Source organism: Melospiza melodia, chromosome 3 (genome assembly GCF_035770615.1).
Source record: "Melospiza melodia melodia isolate bMelMel2 chromosome 3, bMelMel2.pri, whole genome shotgun sequence".
In the NCBI taxonomy this organism is placed as follows: domain Eukaryota; kingdom Metazoa; phylum Chordata; class Aves; order Passeriformes; family Passerellidae; genus Melospiza; species Melospiza melodia.
In genome coordinates, this window is record NC_086196.1 from 16,525,518 (window position 1) to 16,548,026 (window position 22,509).

The 22,509-nt window shown below is 41.0% G+C and overlaps 1 protein-coding gene across 6 annotated transcripts in view; it reads right to left on the bottom strand.

Moving 5' to 3' along the window:
- Window positions 1-22,266, bottom strand: part of SMC6 (structural maintenance of chromosomes 6) — a 38,741-nt gene extending 16,475 nt beyond the window's left edge. The window contains exons 1-14 of one of the 6 annotated variants that reach the window (XM_063150874.1): window positions 20,324-20,667; window positions 16,627-16,772; window positions 14,634-14,751; window positions 12,614-12,719; window positions 8,953-9,089; window positions 8,325-8,386; window positions 7,386-7,466; window positions 4,434-4,535; window positions 4,130-4,249; window positions 3,947-4,042; window positions 2,646-2,792; window positions 2,197-2,285; window positions 1,513-1,677; window positions 650-828 (exon numbers count right to left, since the gene is read on the bottom strand). In XM_063150874.1, coding sequence (XP_063006944.1) covers window positions 650-828; window positions 1,513-1,677; window positions 2,197-2,285; window positions 2,646-2,792; window positions 3,947-4,042; window positions 4,130-4,249; window positions 4,434-4,535; window positions 7,386-7,466; window positions 8,325-8,386; window positions 8,953-9,089; window positions 12,614-12,719; window positions 14,634-14,751; window positions 16,627-16,767 — 1,543 coding nt within the window. In that variant the 5' untranslated portion in view covers window positions 16,768-16,772; window positions 20,324-20,667. Of the gene's footprint in view, window positions 1-649; window positions 829-1,512; window positions 1,678-2,196; window positions 2,286-2,645; window positions 2,793-3,946; window positions 4,043-4,129; window positions 4,250-4,433; window positions 4,536-7,385; window positions 7,467-8,324; window positions 8,387-8,952; window positions 9,090-12,613; window positions 12,720-14,633; window positions 14,752-16,626; window positions 16,773-19,037; window positions 19,718-20,323; window positions 20,669-20,699; window positions 21,834-22,201 lie in introns of those variants that run through there. The other 5 variants (XM_063150871.1, XM_063150872.1, XM_063150867.1 and 2 more) reach the window with 5 other exon arrangements.
- Between the last annotated feature and the right edge of the window lie 243 nt (window positions 22,267-22,509).

A 22,509-nucleotide genomic window follows, 5' to 3' on the forward strand; every position in this document is an offset into this window, starting at 1 on the left:
AGGCAGTGGAACAGCTATACTGCAAATTAAACAAACACCAAGATTTCCATTATATCACCTGTCTTCAGTGGCACACATTCTCTTACCCTGCAGTAAATGCCACGTACTTTACATCCAGAATATGCTGAAACCTTTCCTCCCATTCACAAACTGAAAATAACAGCCATTGTCAGAGCTGGACAGAAGACAAATAAAAGCCAGCTTTCCAAGAGAATCTCATTTGTGTCTGTCTGACCTGTTCCTTCCAAACATCTTACGTTTGAGAAACCCACAAGTCAGCCACTGGACATTTTGAACAAAATCTGTCCATGATCTGGACAGTGCTATCCACTGAGGAACAAGCAGGCAAAACACAGTTCTCTGATGCCTTAAGGATGTGGGGGAGTTGGAGGGATGCATTGAAAGTTTACCATTGTAAAATATCTCAACAAAAATGGCTGGAAAATGAGGAAAGCCAGTAGATGTAAGTGAGTGCATAACAGAAGCAAAAGATAACCTACCAGGGTAAAACCTTTAGTCCAGGAAGTACAGAAGAAAAAGATATATCTGAAGTTCCATAAAGAACAAAGATTTCTAAAAGACCACTACTTAGATTAGCAGCCATACAAAAATATCCCATGAGAAAGTATGTTTCAGAAATTGTTCTCACCTAAAGGTCCAAGAGGTTTCTTTCTAAATTGTCCTTGTTTATGGGCTACTTCAACTGCTTCAAGAAATGCTGGTACATATGGTCCAAATCTTTTCAAAGCGTTTGTTTTACTGTCTTTCAGGTCTCTCAGCTGTTTCTGGTGGGCATCCAGTGCTTGCTGCACTTCACTGCTTTCTCTCCTAAGAAAACAGATTTTTTTTCAGTAGTTATAGAGCCTAAATTGCACTAAAATAATTATAAAGCCTTGTTTTTCAATTACTAATAGGATTGTGTATCAAGGTATCAGTAGTTCAATGTAAAGCTAGGTACACACATGCTGTAAGATTTTTATAGTTTCAAGAAACATGAGAAAAAAAAAGCAAGAGAGAAAAATAGTACTTTGCAACAGTTCTACAATACTTTTTTATTTCTAATAAATTATAATGAATTTATTTTATTTCTAATTATCTTTTTCAATTTCATTGTCTTCAAAGATCTTCAACAAAACATAGAGTAAGCCTTGGTTGTAATAATTGATAAGAGCCATTTACATTAAAACACCAGGTGCAATAAGGAACAATTCTCAAATCCTTTAGGACAATAAAAGTTCATCTTTTCAAATCAAAGCCAGAGTGCTTTGTTTGTTCTATCTTGGGTATGGGCTAAATTCGTATTTGAACCTCTTTGCCTCAAAGCCTCTGTGAATTGCCTTAGCTATAGAAGCAGCAATTACTTCTAAGTGTATCTATCTCTTATAATGTGAAAAATAAACTGGAGTCTAATACCTCAGGGATCACAGGTACATTAGAAGGGATACATAAAAGAAGGGATTCCCTCTAACCTGAAACAGAGGCAAACGATTACATCCAAAAAGCATAACTTACCTGAGTCTAGAATGATCTTCCCTACACTTAGATATAGCCTGCTGAAACTGATCCAACTGCTGACCAATCATTACTTCTTCATCATGGAATGCCTTCAACTGTTCCCTTAAGTATGCAATTCTCCTCTGTCTTTCCAATTTCTCAGGCTCTGAAACCTGATTAGCACTAGAAAAGAACATAGGTCCATATTTTGAAACCATATTGATGATTTAAAAGTGACATGAATTTCATTATTTGTAGTGTAGAGAAGATTTACTCATCAGTTACATTTAAGATTCTGTTAAGCTGCAAGATATACATAGCAATAATGCCAATTTTAATTTTTTTTAGATTTCTAATCACATGTAACTCCCCCCAGTTACATTCCTATTGCAATTGGTTTAAGACATATTGGTTTTGCACTATCATGGAAAGGTAAGGAATATCTATTATCACCAAAACCAAACCAAACCAAGACAACCCCAAAACAAACAAAAACGCCACTTTTGCGACCCAGTTGCCTCTTCTTTTGACCTTTTAGTCAAAATCTTGGTATGTAAAGGAGCAGGATCAGAAATATTCAGGTATTTAACTGGACCCTGCTAAAGACTAAATAAATATTTTCTATTGCTGCAGGTTTTCTCAGTAATCAGAAAAGCTTACTTCTTTTCCAACTATATCTTAATAAATATACACCATATTTACCAGCTTTTCAGTTCTTCAATTTGCTTATGGAGCTGTTCCCTGTCTTTTTCCAGACGTTTTAACTCCGTTTTGGAGCGATTATAAATGATCTATCAAGGAAACAGGATACAGTGGTTTAAGAAATAGAAGAAATAATTTCTGAAAGAAGTACAGTTTTGAGTAAATACAGAACTGCAGCAAATCAGACAAACATAACTTGATTTTCAGAAATTACATCTATTTATTTATTTTGACCTAAGCTTAACACTGTTTAGTAACTATGTAAAGGCATAAACACCAGAGCTCCTGAACAGACACTATTTGCCAGTCAGGCAGGAAATTGCACCTGTTCTGAACTCACCATGGACTTAAGAAGCCAAGATACAGGTGTAGAATTAGAGATGGGCAGAGCATGGATAAATTTATAGCTTTAAATTGGTATGAACTTTGAAAGTGGTTTTTTTGCCTACCTCAGCTTCATTGACTGCTTTTCTTTTTGCCTGCACTTCAGCCTTCAAAGAAATACACTGAGGATGAAGGCCTTGTGCTTCTTCACTTACTGTTATCAATTTGTCTTGTATTGCTTTGTACTTTTTTTCTGCTTCATTCACTTTTTCCTTTGGTGAAAAAAACAACAAAAGTCATAATGGAACAAAATTTTCTTCAAAACATCTTAATGTTACAAGACAAATATCTCTCAAAAGAATCAATCAGACACATTTCAATTGTTTAAATTCTGTTGGGTTTCAAAAAAAAGAGCAAGACATTGCCACCATGGATACGCTAAGATGAAAACTCAAAAATGTTCATTCTTGGGAAATCAACAGGCTACCAAATCTGTGACAGAGATAGCAAACTTTTTTCCTATCTCAATGTTTACTCAACCACAGGACTTTTAATACAATAAGGTCAAGTACCATGACACCAAAAGAAATGAAACCAGTGTCTAGACAGTGTTCCTTCATTGCTACATAGACATGCTGACCAGAAACCAAAAAATGTGAAATTGTGAAACACGTACTTTTTAAACTAAAGGAAAAAAACCATAAAAAACCATAAAATAATTTTTTTTTTAAAAGGAAAATAAGTGCTAACAAGGACAGTTTGGAGGACTTTTAATAGACTGAGAAGTTCTGGGGCTGTTCAGCCTGGAGAAGTGGAGGTCGCATGAAGACCTCATAGCAGCGTTTTGGTATCTGAAGGGTGGCGAAGGAAGCTGGAGAGGGATTCTTCATTATCTGTATTGATATGACAAGGAATAATGGGTTTGAACTGAAAGAAAATTATTTAGACAAAAATTTAGATTAGCTATATGGAATTAATTCTTTATTGTGGGGGTGGTGAGGCAATGTCACAGGCTGCCCAGAGAAGCTGTGGATGCCCCATACCTGGCAGTGTTCAGTGCCAGGTGGGATGGGGCTTTGAGCAGCCTGATCCATTGGAAGGTGTCCCTGCCTGTGGCATGGGGGTTGGAACTGGATGATCTTCATGGTCTCTTCCCACGCAAACTATTCTATGATTACAGATTCAAAATAATGATGCCAGATTCTCTGCACAAAATGTGTTTCATATGCAAATCAGAATGTATGACAAAATTATTTTTTCTTGCTACCTACAGAAGTCTTAAGAACCATCCCAAAACTTCCAGATGTCTCCTGAAATCACTGCTCTTTTCTAAAGGCAATGATACTAACGAAAACCTTCACAACAGATCTCTGCCTTGGGGGGTGACTACAGCTAGAGCGCTGTATGGTTTAGACCATACACCTACCTGGCATTCTTCGACCTTCTGAAGGAGCTCTGTATTTCCTTCTTCAGCTCTGACACCTTCTTTGAGCAGCTCTACTTCTTTTTCCATCTCACTCACCTAAAGAAGCCCATATTAGCATATGCACAGGAGACTGGGAATGAAGCACATTTCACATGAACAAACATATTTTAGCAAGACATTTACCACTGCCCACGCCATTTGATGTTTCAAATCTTTGAGACGAGTTTGCATGTCATTCACAAACGTGATGCTTTTGAAAGATTCCTTCTTTTCCAAATAAAGCTGCTTAAGTTCTTCAAGACGCTTAAAAAAGAAAATAGGGGTTCAATCATGACTGTGAAAAGCTGTGATATAACATGAAATTTTGGAAATATTTGGGTTTTTGAAATTTAATGTCACTGAGATCTAATAAAACCAAACTACGCAGTAGAACTCCTGTACTTCCTTCACTGCTCAGATCTAATAATTACTTTTAACTTTTACATACCTCTTCCCCTTGTTCTATCTGAACACGGGTATTTTTTTTAGTTTTCCCAATAAATGAATAATCTTCTTTCATTTGTTCCAGCTGAGTTGCCTTCATAAAAAACTAAAAAGGAATAAAAAGATGCAGATGTGAGATCAGCACCCTATCTAAGTGGACCTTCAATAATTATGACAGAATGACCAGTCATCCCAAGATCCCTGCATGCTTAATGATATCCAAAGTGAAAAAACTGGTCAGGTTGTGGTGGTACAACTTCCACCCCTCCTCAGGCCACAATGTGGTATTTGAAATGTTTGTTAGCCCCAGCCTTGATGAACAGAAGCTGGGATCAGCCTCTCCTGAGTTTATTAGAAACACTCTCTACTCTCAGGAACTTACACTGTCTGACAAGCTCCTCTTTCTAAATGAAGAGACTTTGAAACTTCTTTTTCTTGCCTGACTAAAAACCCAAATAGAACAACATTTTTGTTATCAAATTGTCACAGAAAGTTACTGACTTGGATTGTGGTCAGGGTGAAAAATTACTATGACTAAAGCCCACCCTCTTGTGACCCTATGAACAATGGTTGCAAGTGAGACCCCCTGAGCTCTCCTGGACCACAGTGGGCTGTGGCAGCACCTCTCTCTGAGTGAGACACCACTGTGAGCCAGAGAACCCTCACGTTTATAGCATCTCTCTCTGAGTGAGACACCACTGTGAGCCAGACAACCCTCATGTTTATAGCACCTCTCTCTGAGTGAGACACCACTGTGAGCCAGAGAACCCTCACGTTTATAGCACCTCTCTCTGAGTGAGACACCACTGTGAGCCAGAGAACCCTCACGTTTATAGCACCTCTCTCTGAGTGAGACACCACTGTGAGCCAGAGAACCCTCATGTTTACTTGGAGAACAGCTGCCAGAAGCTGCCAGAGCCTGGGCTCATGGCACTCCTCAAGGATCAGCCTTCATCCTCTGAGAAGATCCAAAGGCATTTGACATGAGTACTTTCTCTGAGTTGCAGGGGAATCTTTCACAGGTATACAACTTGTACACAGTCTTTAGGTCTGCATATGTAGACATGTGCATCTGGTATAGCAACTGTATTATGAATGTTTGTTAAGATTCTGAAGTACTCAGATTAGTAAGAAAATTAGGCCTATGAGTGAGTTACCATTGTAGTATTGTAAACTCTCTAAGAATCATCTGTCAAATTGTTTAAAGCAGGCTACTAATTAAGTACTGTCAAATTAATGCACTGTCAAAACCTTTAGGCCTGAAGCATGGTCAAGTCCAGAGCTAGGTTTGGCAAGGGGATCCATTCTGAACCTTGGGACTTAATGGGAAGGTCTCCTTTACTCCTTTTTATCCATACCTTTTTCCCATTCCAACCTCCATATAGATAATTTATGTTGATTTTGGTTTTAGATTTAGTAATTTCAGGTTTTAGTCCAATTTTCCTCTTGAGCATCTATGTAAGTAGGAGAGTGAACCTTGCCAACAAACCTAGCCACACTTTCACTTTAATATTAAACCTGCTTTTGTTGATACCTGTGCCAGTGGTTCTGCAGGAGACTCAGAACACTCATTTCCCATAGGGGTACTTCTGAATAATGAACTAAATCAGCAGAGCCCTAAAATTTAAATTTATCCATCTCTTTAGAGAGAAGAATCTTCAAAAACATTGTTTGTGCAAGTGGATAATTGGTGCAATCAGATAGTGCACTGGCTCTGGTTGGGGTGGACTTAAATTTCTTTACAGGAACTGTTATGGTGTTTTGTTTTAGATATGTGATCAAAAAAAATACTGATTACACACTCATATGTTAGCTGTTGCACAGAAGCCTCCTTTTTCTCACTCTGCCCTCTCAGTGAATAGACCAGCTGGGTGTGCAAGAAGTTGGGGAGGTATACAAACAGGCAAATTATTCCAAGCAGCCAACAAGATCTGCCACCTCAGAAAATGTCATTGTGATGGTTTAGCCCCAGCCACTTACTCACTTTCCCCTGGGGTGTGAGAGGGAAGAGAATCAGAAAAGTATAAGCAAGAAACACATGGGATAAGACAAAAATAGTTCAAAACAGCAAAAGCTGCACATGCAAGCCAAGCAAAACAAGGAATTCCTTCACCATTTCCTGGGGTAGGCAGGTGTTCAGCCATCCCCAGGAAAACAGGGCTCCATCATGCCTAATGGTGACTTGGAAGACAAATGCATCATTCAAAACATCCCCCAATTCCCCCTTCTTCCCCAAGCTCTGTATGCTCAGCATGATGCCACATGGTCTGGGATATCCCTTTTGTCAGCTGGGGTCATCTGTCCTGGTGTGACCCCTCCCAAAGCCTTGTGCACCCCCAGCCTCCTTGCTGGTGGGGTGGAAAAAGAAGAGGAAAAAGCCTTGACTGTGTAAGGCCTGCTCAGCAGTTACCCAAACAGCAACAAGGAAAACATCTCCCCATTATAAACTCTGTTTTCAGCACAAACCCACTAAGTAGCCCTGTACAAGCTGCCATGAAGAAAATTAATCCTAACCCAGCCCAAACCAGCACAGCCATGCTCAGTAATGAAAACAGGTAAGAGAGGGTTTAGGGGGATTAGCCATCTTTTGCTTGGGCACTGGCTGGGCCTCAGTCTACCAACAGGAGGTGGTGAATCTTTTGCATCTTTTGTTTTGCTTCACTTTCTTGCTCTCTCTCTCCTTCCAGCTTTCACTTCAGTTATCACACAAATTTTATCTCATCCCTCTCATTTATTTTTTTAAATTTTACTCTTTATTTCCCATTCCCCCAGCCCAAGCTTGGGGGCAGCACAGAAGGGAAGTGAGCAAGTGGTTGTGTGTTATTTAGCTACCTACCTGAATTAGCCCAAAACAGGTGACTGAAATCGAGGAATTTGATTTTTTTTTTTCCAAATGCTCTAAAAATTTGCAATTGGTATTTTAATGTTTTATGACTATGCTACATTTTTTTCTTACCTTGTACTTGTCCCCTTCATTTTTGGTCTGTAAAAACTGTTTACTCATCTCTTGGGTTAAAACAGACACAGGATTATCTACCTGCAAAAATAAATAATTTTCATTTTATTTTAATTACAAGTTACCATGTAACTGCAAATCCATGGAAGTGAGAACCCTGTTTTAGTCTTGCAACTTATTACTAAGCTAATGTGGTAAAATCAAGCTTGCTAATCCTCTCACATCTTCAAAAAAAACCAAAACATAACAAACAAAACCAATAATAAACAGAAAATTAAAAATCTCAACTATATCTAATATAAAATAGAATCACAGAAAGGACAACTAAGGAACTGCTTCCAAGAGAATATGTGACTTCTATAAAAACAGTACCTGTAAGTTCCATTTATTTAACAAAATCAGCATTAGAAATTCTTGTTGTGTCAAAGTATGGCAACAAATGCAATTAATTGACTCATATATTCTTACAGATGTTGCCACAAAATAAAATCAATACACACTAACTGCAACTCCTATTATTTGAAATTCTCAGTTGAATATTTTAAACTTCATATGCACTACGTGATCTTTTATTAATTAATTAGGCAGAAAAATCACATTCAAATTTCTGAAACAGCTAGAACTGAAATAATCAGCAGAAAAAACCTCTCCAGATACAAAAGAAACCTACATATGTCAAGACTTTTATCAAGAGGACACATGACTCACAGCTCATAAATGACAGCAAATACTTATCTGTCTGGGACAGAATCCTATTCTGCATTGCATGAGGCATATATTTCAATTTTCCTTTGCTGATGAATTTGATCTTTAAATGATATGGAAGAGGTGCAACTCTCTCCTTTAAGGAATAGTACATTTCTTTTTAATTGAAAAATTACAATATCACATACCAATGTCTTCCTAAATTGCACAGAATTTAAACACTACAACAACTACCTGTATATTAAAGTGATCCAGTATTCCTATGAGTTCCTCTTTCTTTGAAGAAATTATGGTGCCTAGTGGTAAAAAAAAAGAAAGGAAAAATATCAGTAGGTACAATGCCCTGGAGTACTTTCTTCATTGTAGAGAATTTAAGAAATGAATTCCATCTCTTTGTCACACAGACTTAGTCCTGAACTAGAAACATCAGGGTTTTTTTTTAATTATTATTTTTTTCAATACATTTTCATTTGCACAGAAAGACTTCTACTTGAAGTCCCTCTTTACCTCATAAACCCTCTTTGACAGAATTTAGATAAATCAGCAAATTCAGTAAAACTTCAAAAAAGACTAAAAACTATGTTCAGCTTCATCACACAAGCAGATTTTTGTGAAAACAAATACATAATGTTACATCTGACATACTAAATAATACATATCAATAAATACATAATTGCTTTTGACATGCTAAAATATTTTTAGTTTGGGATAAAAACAAGAAAAATGGACATTGTCATCATCCTTGAGTGGTTTTATGAAAAGAGAAACAACATCCTTTACTAACATCAAGGCATTCAAATCATCAAACATGAACAAGTTTAGAGAACTTCTAAGACTGAGAACAAAGCAAACTACCACTAACCAGATTTGCTTTTCAGTTTGCAAGTTCTGCTTCCATCCTGATTAATGTGCTGATTCACAGTAATAGAGGTACCATACAATTCTGGTTTAAAAGCATCTCTTCCTTGGTTTCGCAAAGTAATGGAAATATCTGCAGAGCTAAAAAAAAAAACAAAAATAATTTTAAAACCCTGAAATTAATTTCAAATCTAAAAACAACAAAAAAAGTCTGAACATTTTAATTTTCCATACAAACTGTCATGTATACTACAGGTCACAACTGCAAGTCAGTCACAGTACCAGTCAGAAAAACATATATTTATTTGGTTTGAGCCAGAACACCATTAGAAGCATTGCTGGTTTAAAACTCAGGAGTAAAGTAATGGGAAAGTAAAGGGAAAAGCAGTACCCAGCAGTAAAAGAAAAGTAAATTAAAGGGAAAAGTAAACTCACTCAAGCTGTCCCCTTTCCTCCACCCCCTTCCCACAGTGGAGGAAACAACAGCAGAGATTATAAAAGGAAATCCCAATTTACTGCAAAATCTCAAAACCACAACAGTATTAGTAAGACTGTACAAAACAGAGAGTGTTTCACCCACAGAAGGGTATTCAAGACTAAACAAAAATGCGTCCCCGAGACAGCACCTGGCATGGTTTCTCAGACAAAGGCAAAATGGCAACTGGCCTTGTGCTGGGCCTGTAGTGTATGATAAATCAAAGATACTGTGTCAGGGATGCTCATGGCTTAACTTCCCCTTTCCCCAGCCTGAAAACAACAGAAAAACAGGGATAAGACACAACCTGGTGGGATCTGACAGGGCTCTCAATCAGGTCAGGGGACGCTTTTCCTGGCCTAGACTGTGCATGAGCGGGACTGGAGTGCTCCGTGGTTCTGGCAGCAGTGGTGCTGCAGTGCTGCAGTCACGGTGGCTGGGGCTCCACACAGCTTGGCTGGGCTCTGCCCCGCGCTGCTGCTGTTCCCTCCCTTCTCTTTTTCTCTGAGTGGCATCTGGGCTTGCCGGCGCTGTCTTTCAGCACCAAACCAGAAAAGCCGTGGCTCGGAGGAAGGGGAAAGGGGCCCTGTCTTGGGGTGATCTCATGATGATGCTCTATTCCTGATTGTCTGCTTTATGCCCAGAAATGGCTGCTGTGGCTTTAAGGTGGGTCCAGAGGAGGGGCACGAGCCTTTGGGGGGCTCCTGCACAGACTTCATGTTTAAGACTCACTCCCCAGCATGCTGGGTGCTGCAGAGAGCAGCAGTTGCTCTGTTGCTTAGCTAACTCGATTTTTTAGTAGCTAAGCAGTAAGTTTCCTTTTTCCCCCCACCCCACCACCTTTCCCCTGGACAGCAATCCTTCTGCAGGTGTTTTTTTTTTTTAGTTTTTCTTGAACTGTTTCAGCTTGGTTTTGGTCCAAGATCAGATACTTGCCAAGACCAGCAGTGGGGGCCACTCCAGCCAGCCTGAAACCTCAGGCAAAGATGGACCAACAAGAGAAAGGACACCAAAATCCATCAGCTTCATCTGCTCTGAGGAGGGGACCAATGCCAGCCAGTAGGCTCCACCTGTTTTGCCTAAGCCGCTGCGTGAATTTTTCCTTCTTCCCTGAGACAAAAGCCAGCCACCATTTTGTCCCCCCTCTGCCACTGCAGCCAGTCTGTTTATTTCTGCCCCTGGCATTCTGAGGTTTTCTTGTTGTGGTGTGGGTGGGGAGGCAAGGTTCTGGAAGTTCAATATCTAGCATTTGTTCAATTTTTTTTCATGCTGTGCAGGCACTTTGCTGGTTAATAAACGGGGTTTTTTACTTTCATTCGCTGGTATTCATTTTCCTATTGGCAAAAAGAATTACTGAAGCCATTTTCTTCAGAGAAGACACTCATTCCAAAGTGTTTTTTCCTAAATCTGTCCCTAAACCAAGAGAGACTGCCAGTGGCAGAGATGGGCAAAGTCTGCTGGGCTGATCCTGACACCTACACGCCCCCTCCCTCGAACCTGGGGACAGCAGAAGCTTCTTCCAGCCCCGGCCTCCTCGTGCTGACAGCACAGCCCTGCCATGACATCGGTGGTATGGAATCAAACACCGCCACAAAGTCCAGCCCTCTTCTCCATAACCACGACACACTGCTGCCATACACTGACTGCTTGCACCTCCTATGCTTCACCTAAATAAAGAGCCAAAAGCAGTATTTGTGAGAGAAGATTTCTTCCATCTTCCCTCCTCATCTTGAGTACCCTCATTTTACATTGCAGAATCAAGCTGCTTTTTGGTAGTTCTCCTTTTTTCAAATTGGCTTCTGTATGAAACAGTTGTCTGGCTTCTACAGCCTAAGCAAAGTAATATACAGCAGAATGCTTAAGCCACTCTTCTAGAAAACATGAGATGTGATTTCAGTTCCAAATTCCTATTTCCCATTTCTCAAGTGAGTGCTGAAACATTAACTTAATACATGCAAAGCAAGTACTACCAAAATTTTACTCTTAAGCACCTCTGAAAAGACTGGGATATCTGACTCTGAATAAGAGCTTCATGTAAATGTAAACTCATAAGGCTCCTATCTTTTTACTGGTTTTTCTGAACACATTACCCCCAATCTCACAGCAGACATAAATCCACTTCTTACATGTTCAAATATCCAGCTGTAAGTCAAGGTCTTTACATTCACTCACATCACCAGAAAGACTGAAAAATAATTAACCTCACTGCTTGCAAAATAATGATAACTAGTCACCTATGAATTTTTCTAGTGGACTCCCATTTTTCTGTAGGATATTCAATGACAGAGTGGAAGTAATACACAAGAGCAGGGAATATAGAGAACACATCACTGTGTTAGCTAGTTCAGTGTGCTAGCCTCAGGTAGGACAGAGGTAATTTTCTTGCCATTACTGTGAAGGGCAGAGCCCAGAGCCATGTGAGTGCTGTTATTCTATACCTCACACATCATCCCTGGGGACACAGCTTCAGCTGGAAGAGGTGAACACAAAGTGGAACTGCTACCATTTTGTTCCTTTATTCCAGGGAAAGTGGATGGTGAGTGAAGCAGTGGAGTGGCTCCAGTCCTACAATGGGGTTGGTATGTCATTGTTTTTCTCATCTTGGGCTTGGGGAGGGAGTGTGGGTGCAGACATTTGTCCACCATTGTTTCTTTTTTTCACAACATGCGCACAAACACTTTCACTTGCCATTTTCTTCTTTGTCTCAGAAGATGCCTGACTTGGGCTGTGCTGCAGTCACCTTGCATCAGACTCAGTGAGCATTTTTGCTTGCAATCACCCTCTTTTATACACTGTTGTTATTAGTATTGTTGCTGTTACTGTTTGTTTTCCTTATCTCGTTGATGGCTTTATTCAATACATTTTTATTTCAACATGTAATCTCCACCTTTATCCCTCTCTCACTGGAGGAGACAGAGACCAACTGTTTGGAGTTTAATTTCCAGTTGGTTTCAAAATACAACATTCAGGAATAATGATATACAAGTGGTAAAACTTCTGAAGTTTTTTGTTTTCAGGGTTTGGGGTTTTTGTGCGAGGGGAGTGTTGTTTAAATGTTATGCTTTTTATTCAAGTCTGTTGGATCCCATAAGAAGATGCAGAAAATTATCATAAACAGAAAACTAGTAAGCTAACCTCAATGACAATCAGCAAACTACAAATGCAACTTTTAGATTAAAGTTTAACTTACGTCTCTCCTTTTTGAATAAACATTTTTAATGAGGAACCTCTGTTAGTTGCAGTGGCTTTTCCACCAAGTCCAACAATTAGTGCTGTTAATACAGAACTTTTTCCACCTGTAATTGAAGCATTGAACTTGTTTTAAAGAGAAGATATTGTAATTTCTACGCCACCCATATTACAGTTTTTGACTTGTTATATATTCATGCATTAGAAGTCCAAATTCTGTCCTTATTGAACATATAAAATAACAATAATGCTAGTAAATGCCGTTTTCAAGAGTCTCCCTAAAAAAACCCAACATGCTGACCCAAACTTGTGTTACTTCTGTTTAGCAATTTGCATCCACCATGTCATAAGTCAGAAGGAAGGAAACTCCTCTTTCTTAAAAGCATACTGAAAAGACATACATTACAAAAGAAATCAAACACACATTACCATTTATCTAACTACCTGAAAAGTTTTAAGCTCTCTTTCAAAATTTATGTTTATTTTTAAAAATTATTTCTCCAGAAGAAACAGAATTGTATCAATAGGTATCACTTCCTTTTCCTATAATAGTTTCTATGTCCTGGGTTAGCTGGGATAGAGCTCCTTTTCTGCCCAGTAGCTTGTACAGTGCCATGTTTTGGGTTCAGCATGACAATAATGCTGATAACATGCTCATGTTTTGGCTGTTGTTAAGTAGCAAAGTTGAGGACACTTCAATGTCTCACTGAGGAGGTGCACAAGAAGGCAGGAGGGAGCCTGGCCAGGAGAAATGACCTGAACTGGCCAAGGGATATTCCATACAATATCATTCCCAGTGCATAAACTGGGGAATGCTGTCCAGGAGCCACTGATTGCTGCTCACGGATGGGCTGGTTGTGAGCAACTGCATTACGCATAGCTTGTTTCTCTTGGGTTTTATTCCTCTCCTTCTTTCTGTTTGTCATTACAATCATTACTGTATTTTATTTTATTTCAATTATTAAGCTGTTCTTATTCCAAACCACATGTTTTAACTTTTTCCAATTCTCCTTCCTATCTCACTGGAGGACATGGGGAAGTGAGTGCCTGCATCATATTTAGTTGCTAAAAGGGATTAAATGACAACAGTCCTTTCCAGCACCCACTGTGGGGCTCAAAGGGTTGATATAACTGACCAGAGTATGTTAAAACAAATTTGCTCTAAGCATTCATGATATTAGCTTAATAGCTGCTGATCACAATGCTGATTTATTTGCTCTCAGAGCTGTTGTGCTGGCTCTCAGAGCTGCATTATGTAACACCTTTCTCACAGCAGGCACTCCCTCCTTTGGTGTTTATCACCCTTGGCGCCTGGGCTAAGGCAATAATTTTGAAGTACTGTGCAATGCTGGCTGATAAGATATGACACGGTAAATGACCTGATGTAATAAATGACCTGACGGACCCGCCGGCCGCGGAACTCGCCGGCTCCGTGCGCTCGGCACCCTCACCCCGGGCTGCGGGAGCCACCTAGCGGCACAGGCTCACAATTGCACCTTCCGCCCTGCCGAGAGCCAGCCGGGAGAGGACACACCTCCTCCTCCTCCTTCTCCAGGCCAACCCCAACAGCTTTTCAAAATGCTGGATGTCCTCGGGAAGCAGCATGTTGCTGAATGTGCTTTAGGTCTAGTTTAGCATTATGCAACTATCAGCAGTACTTCAACCCCCATTACAACCACGGTGGTTCCTCCAAACTCAGCGATGGGCACTGCAGGCACTTGGCCAATTATAGTGCATTTAATAATAAACATATAAGTACACTTAGTTCAAATAAAAATGTATGCATTATTTAGCTACTAAAATATTTATATTCACATTATCTTTTGCAAAAATCTCCAATTTTAAGATCTAATCCACCAGCCTTTAACTACTGGGATAGATCTGTGTGGTACCTCATTTCAAAAGTGAATCTTTGTCCACACCTAAAAGATGGCCAGAAATTCTTTTTCAAATAAAAAACTACATCTTCTACATTATTAAGATGTGTTCTTTGAAAAAGATTCTATGCAATTAATACTTACTTCCATTGGTTCCAACAACAAAATTGAGATTTGATCCGAACTGAAAAGGCCCCAGATTTGAATGGCACATGAAGTTCTTCAGCTGGATACTTTCAATTATCCCAACCTCACCGTCAGACTAAAGAATGAACAATTAAAACTCAAGTTATATATGCATTTTAATGAGATTAAGTTTGTATATTTTAAAGACAATGAGAATTAAAATGACAGTATGATATAAAACATTGGTTGATACAAGCCACAAGGAAACAGAAGGGTTTCACGACACTGTGTAAAGTCACTTGCTATAGAGCAACTATTTATTAAAATAAAAAGCTACCAAAGCTGATCTCTCACACACAGTAACTTACAGTTCTCCCTATTACTAACTTACCATCAATACAACATAAAATATTAAGGCAAAAGGTCCAAAATAGTTGGCTGACCAAGTTAAAGCATGTTATTAAGGGCATTGCCTAAATGTCTTGTAAATACTGACAGACTTGGGGCACCAACCACCTCTCTGGGAAGCTGTATTGGTTTTGGGTTGTGGTAGCAGGGACAGGAAGCTACAGGGGTGGCTTCTGTGAGAACCTGCCAGAAGCTTTCCCATGTCTGACAGAGCCATTGCCATTCCCCAGCCACCCCCAAGACAGACCCACTGCTGGCCAGGGCTGAGCTCATCAGCAACAGTGGAAGTGCCTCCAGGCTAAGAGCCAGGAAAGGGAAATTGCAATTACAGCAACTGCAGCCAGAGAAGAGAGGAGTGAGAACATGTGAGAGGAACAGCTCTGCAGACACCAAGGAGGGGCAGGAGGTCTTCCAGGCATCAGAGCAGAGATCCACCTGCAGCCCATGGAGAGCCCTGTGCTGGAGCAGGAGGATTCCCAAAGGAGCCTGTGACTCTATGGGAAGTCTACACTGGAGGAGGTTTGCTGGTAGGACTTGTGAGCCCATGGGAGACCCAGAGTGGAGCAGGCTGTTCCTGAGGGACTGCATCCTCTGGAAGGGGTCCACACTGGAGAACGAGTGTGAGTGCTCCCTCTGAAGAGGAGTGAGTGGCAGAGACAACATGTAAAGAACTGACCAAAGCCCCGCCATTCCCTGTGCTGTTGGGCTGGGGGAAGAAGAAAATTGGGAGTGAAGAAGAGCCAAAGAGGGAGGGTGTTTCAAGATTTGGGTTCATTTCTCATTATCTCTCAAATACTGATTTGATTGTAAATAAATTCATTTATTTTCCGCAGGCTGAGGCTGTTTTGCCCATGACAGTCACTGGGGAGTGATCTCTCCCTGCCCTTATCTCAACCACAAGCATTTTGTTGTATTTTCTCTCCCCTGTCCAGGAAAGGAGGGCAGTGAAAGTGGTTTTGGTGCACACCTGGCACCCAGACAGGTTCAACCCTCCCAGAGAAGCCTGGTCCAGTGTCCTACCACTGGTAAATAAATGCTTCCTAATGTTCAATCGAAATACACAGGACAGTATTTGCAATCTCAAAAATATTTTTTTTAAGTCTTCCATCAAGCTAAAGTTCAACTACTAAAAGAAAAGCAGAAAATAATAATATTCCCGTTCTCGAGTTTCTTTTCCATCAAAATGTGCATTTCAAACACTAGATCTTTTTCAGATATCTGTAAGTGTCAGCAATGCAAAACAAACATATATTTGGCACTTCTTTTAGTAAATAAATAGTTTTCCAAATATTTTTTTCTGCGTTTACAACAACCATAAATGAAACATTCCATAGTTCTATCCAAATCCATTTCCTTCATTTACTTCACAACTGCAGTAGTATTCCTTCTATTAAATCAGAATATTGTTATGTTATGATTGACTCTTATAACTAGATGACCCAAAATAAATAAGGTAAGAACAGCCTCATGCAGAAGTCCTCACCACAGACAGTATCCCTAGTTCCTTTTATCTTTGTTGTACTGATGCCTACATCCAAGACATTTATTTCAACAGGCACAGAACTTTTCTTGTATCTTCATCTCTATGACTTTTTGTACTTACCGCCTGTGACAGGGCACCGCTACTAGCTGAGAACTCTAAAGTTTCTTCATCAGACTCATCACTATGTATAGCTGTGTGTTCTTTTCTCTGCCTTTTCTGGGACCCAGGAGTTAGAACACTTTCTTCCTTTCTCTTACCCATGAGTACTGAAAAATTAAAGTAATGAAATATTATAGGTTTCAGTTTTCCAGGTGACAACATACCCACAGGTGATAACACAGAAATACCAAATTATTTACTTCAGTAAAACAAATATTAAAATCACAGCAAACACTGCAACAAATACTTTCCCAGAACTGAAACCTCAGTAATTTAAGGCTATGCTTGCTATGAAGGATTTGCATCAAAACAAAAGAAACACAGCTTCATTATTCTAATCAAGCTGAATAAATAAAACAACCTCAAAGTAGAATAACGGGAAATTTAAGATTCATAGCACTGTTCCTGAGCTGTTTCTTACACTACAAGGTAGTATAACATGATCACAGTAAACAAAATGCTCCTAATAAAAGGCAACTAACTATTCTCTCTATAAAGAGGACACATGTATAAATTTCCTCTATAAATCAATAAATAATGCACAGACTTCTAGCACTAATAGGACTGGTCTGAAACAAATCTTGCAAAAGTAACAAGCTTTACTATAACATACAAAAATCTCAGATTTTCTGTAATCATATGCTTATGGCATCGTTTTTATTCCCTCAAAGTACATACTACATTCTTCATACCTACAGACCCAAAGACCTACACAAAATACAGAAGTTGACATACCTGCCCTAAGCAGAAGCAAGGTGCTATTTGCACAAATGCAACACACAATCTTTTTATTTGTCAGCAGTTAAGTCAGCTATGCTAAGTACCTAAAACAGGCCAAAACTAATACCAGCTGCACAGTTTTCTGACATCAAAACTTTTCTGAAATGGATTATGTTCTCCTACTCAGCTTTGTTTGCTGGAATTTCATGTAGAGCTCCCCTGTAAGAAAGATGACAACCAAGTCTAATGCACAGCACCAGTTCGAGGAAAATTCTGAGGCAATAAATGTACTTAACAATCCCTCCTATAGAAAGATCACTGAATGACACATGGCCTAAGAATGAGCTGCTTATTTATAAAAACAAATTAATAAAAATACTGGTTTTGGTGTAGGAAAGAATGACCAGCATTAGAGAGCTAGCATGCCCAAAGTTGGTAACACACTGGGGACTTGGAGGCCAGAAGACTTCTCATCATGAATACAGGTGATGACAACAAGCAAGCACTTCCTTGTCCCTCAGGACAGATGGGATAACCCAGGAGAGAAGTCAGCCTGAGAGTCCCTACCACGATCTCCTGAGGGAGGTGGCACATTCTGTGAGAAAGCTGGGTGGGTCAGCACAGCAGATCCAGCTGTGCAGCGCTCAGCCTCAGGATCCCCAGGGGCCCCCTTGTCAAAGCTCTCCCAGAGCGTCTCAGAGAGGATGTCTTGCTCCACATCCTCTCTGTTTTAAGATTAGTTACTTGGAGAATCTACAGAGAATTGAATTAAATAAAGACTGCTGAAGTACAACTTTAGTCACAAGAACTTGTATTACAATGGAGGGGAGCAGTCTTTCTTCCCTCCTCTCATTCTGTCTCATCCCTCTGAGTGCAAGCAGCTCTTTACACAACAAAATAATAAATCACCTCAAGTCTTTGATTCTACCAAAAAGTAACACAGGAAAGAACTTCGTTCTTTTAACATTAGTTAGGTGAGCTCCTAACCACCTCAGCATGAAGCTCTGTATTTGTGGGTCACTGTGGAGAACAAGTGGCTTCTCTGAGCAGTTTCCTTGTGTCAGCCCCATGTTCTGGTCAAACTATTGCCTGAATTCAACTGATGAGAGGTCTGAAAGCTTATACCACAGAGAACAGCATTTATTGTAAGAGACACACAAGACATCAGAATTTTCTACATCATTAGAAAGACCTTCTAATTTCTAGTCTACATATTTGTTGGCTGCTTTATAAAATACAGTGCCTTATGGTCCCCTCATTAATTTTTATGACACAGCATCTAAAAGATAAAGAAAAAAACAGTATCAATCCCTTTCCATTGTGTGGAATGAACAAAATTCAAAGCAAATGCAGAAATGCAATAAACTTGCCATCTGACACTCCTGCAATAGCTTTGTATGGTAGGGATTTCTTTATCAAATATTAGAAGAGCAAGAGAAGAAGGGAAGTCCTCACCTTTGTACTTTGAGGGAATAAAAATGATGCCATAAGCGTTTATAACTGATGATGATTATTATTACAATTATTGTTATAATGATGATGCCCATGAAGTATTTACAGCAAAACTATCATATCCACTTTATGTTATGTAGTTTAATACAACACACAAGGAAATCAAGGAGCAAATACACTTCATGATTCAGCTTACATACCTTTTGTTATGCTACTCTGGCTTTACTACAAAAACATGCCTTCATGCCAAATTACTGAGACCAGGAATCAGTCACTTGGAAGCTCTTGGCATCCATCACACATAAGCTTTAAATGTTTTAATTAATAACATCCAAACTAAAGATGAAGGCTGTGAGTTCCATTGCTATACAATTTCAACATTTAAGGAAAAGAGAGTATAAGAGCGAAACACAGAACAAAATAATCTCATGTAATCTAACTTTGATGAAAGCAAAAGCCAGAACCATCTGCACCTCAAAACTGTTAAAGAGCTAGTACTGAAAACAAAACTTAACTGGAACTACAAGCAAACTCAGCCCCAGAAATTATGACAAATATCAGTGGATGCAGAACCTTCCCTGAGTAGAAAAAACCAAAAAGGAGCAAGAAACTGACCGCAACCACAACGAACCCATTAATAAGATTTTACAAGAAACAAGGTTTTAAAAGGCACAGGAAGAAATAATCAACATTTTAAAAAATAAATAAACAGAAAATGACATGTTTGAATTTTTTCTTCATGTCATCTTGATATTTTTGACAAGAAAAGAATGTTTTTAACTTTAATTGCTCCCAAAACTCCTGCACCAAGGCACCCCTAATTTTCTACATTAAGTTTTTAATTGAAAAAAAAGTTGCTTTCAGTCTCTGCACTATTTAGCCTAACTTTAACAACAGTTTGGGAATAACTATTCAAGGCAAAGGAAAAGCAGCTGATCCTTCAAAAAGAAGCTTTTTGAAGGTTATTAAAGTATGCAATGCTATACTGGAAACAAACTGGCAAAAAAAATACATCAATACATTTTAAAATATATAATATACTACTGAGAAGCCAACAAAGGACATTATTAACAAATGTTAACAAAAGGATTTTTTAGTGGAACAAGTATCATACCTAAAATCTAAAGTATAAAATATACTTTAGTATATTACAATATAAAGTAAGAATATGTTAATGGAAACTTGTGATGACAAAGTCAAGTTAATAATTCAAACAAGAATCCAACAATCATTTAGGAAGAGAAATCAAGAGTACTGATTCAATAAAAATTCACTATCATGGAATGTAAAGAGTATACAGTTAGGTATAAAAACTGGATCTATAATTGAGAGCAAATTGGGAGCAAGACAGCTTCAATTATAAAATCAAAGGATCACTCCAAATTACAACAAGCAATTGTTATGCATATAATGAAAGCACAAAAGTAAAATGCAAGCCCCAAAGGCCCTCTATAAAATGACTGCTACATGTTAGAAAAGTACTTACCCTGTACACATCAAAGGATAAGAAGGCAGAGGCTGCATCCACTGATATTCACCCATGTTTCAACTTAATCAATGGCCTATCTTTCCAAAGTATTCACTGCTATGGAGTTCCACAACTGTTTCCCTTTTCCCTGCCTGGCTGCTCACAGCTTGGCTCATCCAGGGCTGACACAACCAACCTGCTGTCACCAAACCCACAGGAGTGCCTTTCCAGCAGCCCTCACTGGCCTGGTGTCCACGTAAGGTAGCAAAGTATCCCACGTGTCTTGTGGGACATCCACTTTAAACACTCTGGACACAGCCCAGCTGTGTCCAGGCTAACCCTGCCTCCCACCCAGTTGGCAAAACAGAGGTAAAGCAAAGAAATCAGAACAGACCTACTGCAGGATGAACACCAGTTATGGTAAGGAGAGGAAGAAAACAGTTGAGGTCTTTAGCTGATGTATAGCACACTACATTTAACAGTCACAAAAATACCAATGAAATTACAAATTAATATCCAGGTCATAGAACCAGTGAGGGGGATGCTGAGGGGAGGAGGTTTCTAAGGGAATTTCAGTAACATTAACTTCGGGAGTGACAACTTGGTTTACAGCAGACAAACAGAAGTTAAAGGGAGGTATGACAGAGGGCTGAAGTCAGAAGCCCAGTCTCAAGACACAAGAGTGGAGCACTCTACATTTCTGGGAGGAGCACTCTACATTTCTGGGACTATCTGAGCCAGATGTTCTATGTTAGACTGTATGTCTGACGTTGACAACTCCTCTCCTAACACATTTGCAGCCAGTACATAAGAAGCCTATACCATCCCATCAAACACTGGAGAAGCAGTGCCTGACCCAGAGGATGACAGAAAGGGTAAGGCTGGAAGTGAACATAGCATTCATAGGTTCATAGTGTTCACAGGTTGAACATCTGGTCCAACCTCCCTGCTTAGGCATGGTGCTCCCACAGCACATAGCACAGCATTGTGTCCAGGCAGTTTCTGAATATCTCCAGTAAGAAAGACTCCACAGCCTCTCCGGGAAATCTGTTCCAGCTCATGTTCACCTGCACAGCAAAGATATTTCTCCTCGTGTTCGGGTGGAACATCCTGAACATCAGTTTCTGCCCGTTGCTTCCAGTCTTACTGCTCGGCACCACCAACGCGAGCCTGGTCCAGCCTCTTGACACCCTCCCTTTAAACACTTACGCAGATTGAGGTCCCCTTTCAGCAGTCTTTTCCCGAAGTTGAACAGGTCCAACTCCCTCAGCCTTCTCCTCATAAGAGAGATATTTCAGTCCAGTAATCATCTTTCACAGCCCTCCACTGGACCTCTACCTCTCTCTTGTGCTGAGGAGCCCAGAGCTGCACTGCGGCACACAGGGCAGCTCTGCCTCCTCTACGGACAGCGAAAACGAAAGCGGGGCACAAATCCCCTCAAGTCCTCCATTACCTGTTGCTTTTCTCAACATGGCACGACCCGGAAGGCTCCCCCACCCCCCAGAAAAGAGACACGGGTCCCTTGGCGGCCGGAACGCCCGCCCGTGCGGCCGCCGCTCCTGCTCTCCGCCGTCGGAGATGGGCACCCGAGGGAGCGCTTACACCCGGCGGGGCGCCCACGCTGGCAGCGGGTGACAAACGCCAGCTCCGACCGCTAACGGGCCCCGCAGAGCGCCCTGCGCCAGGAGCGCGGCGCCAGGCCGGGGGCAGCGGAGGCAGCGGGAGGAGCGGCTGGCAGCGGTTGCCCCGCCTTGCGGCCGCCAGGCCGCCCTCCCTCCCAGCCGTCCAGAGAGCGCGGCGCGCCCGGACAGGGCCCGCCGGCATCTTCGCCCGGCATGGGTCGCCCGTCCCTCGTCTGCCCTCCCTCCGCCCCTCGCCCGCTCCGCGCCCCGTTACCTGGGACAGCTCCCGATGCCCACACGGCGGGGCGGACGGGGCGGGACGGGCCGGAGCGGGCGGAAGAGCCGCCTCCGCGAGTGCGGCGCCTGCGCGCTCCGTATCCCGCGGGGCGCGTTTCCGTGCGCGCGCCATTTTCGGGTGTGGGGGGCGGAGCGCCCGCCGCTCCGGAGCCGCTCCGAGCGGGCCCGGCGGGGCTCTCACGGGGCCGTCACGGGTTCGGGCGGTCCCGCTGCTCCCCGCGGAGGCGGGACTGCTCCCGGGCCGAGGCCGGGCAGCCCGGGGCAGCTCGGGCACGCCTGTTCCTG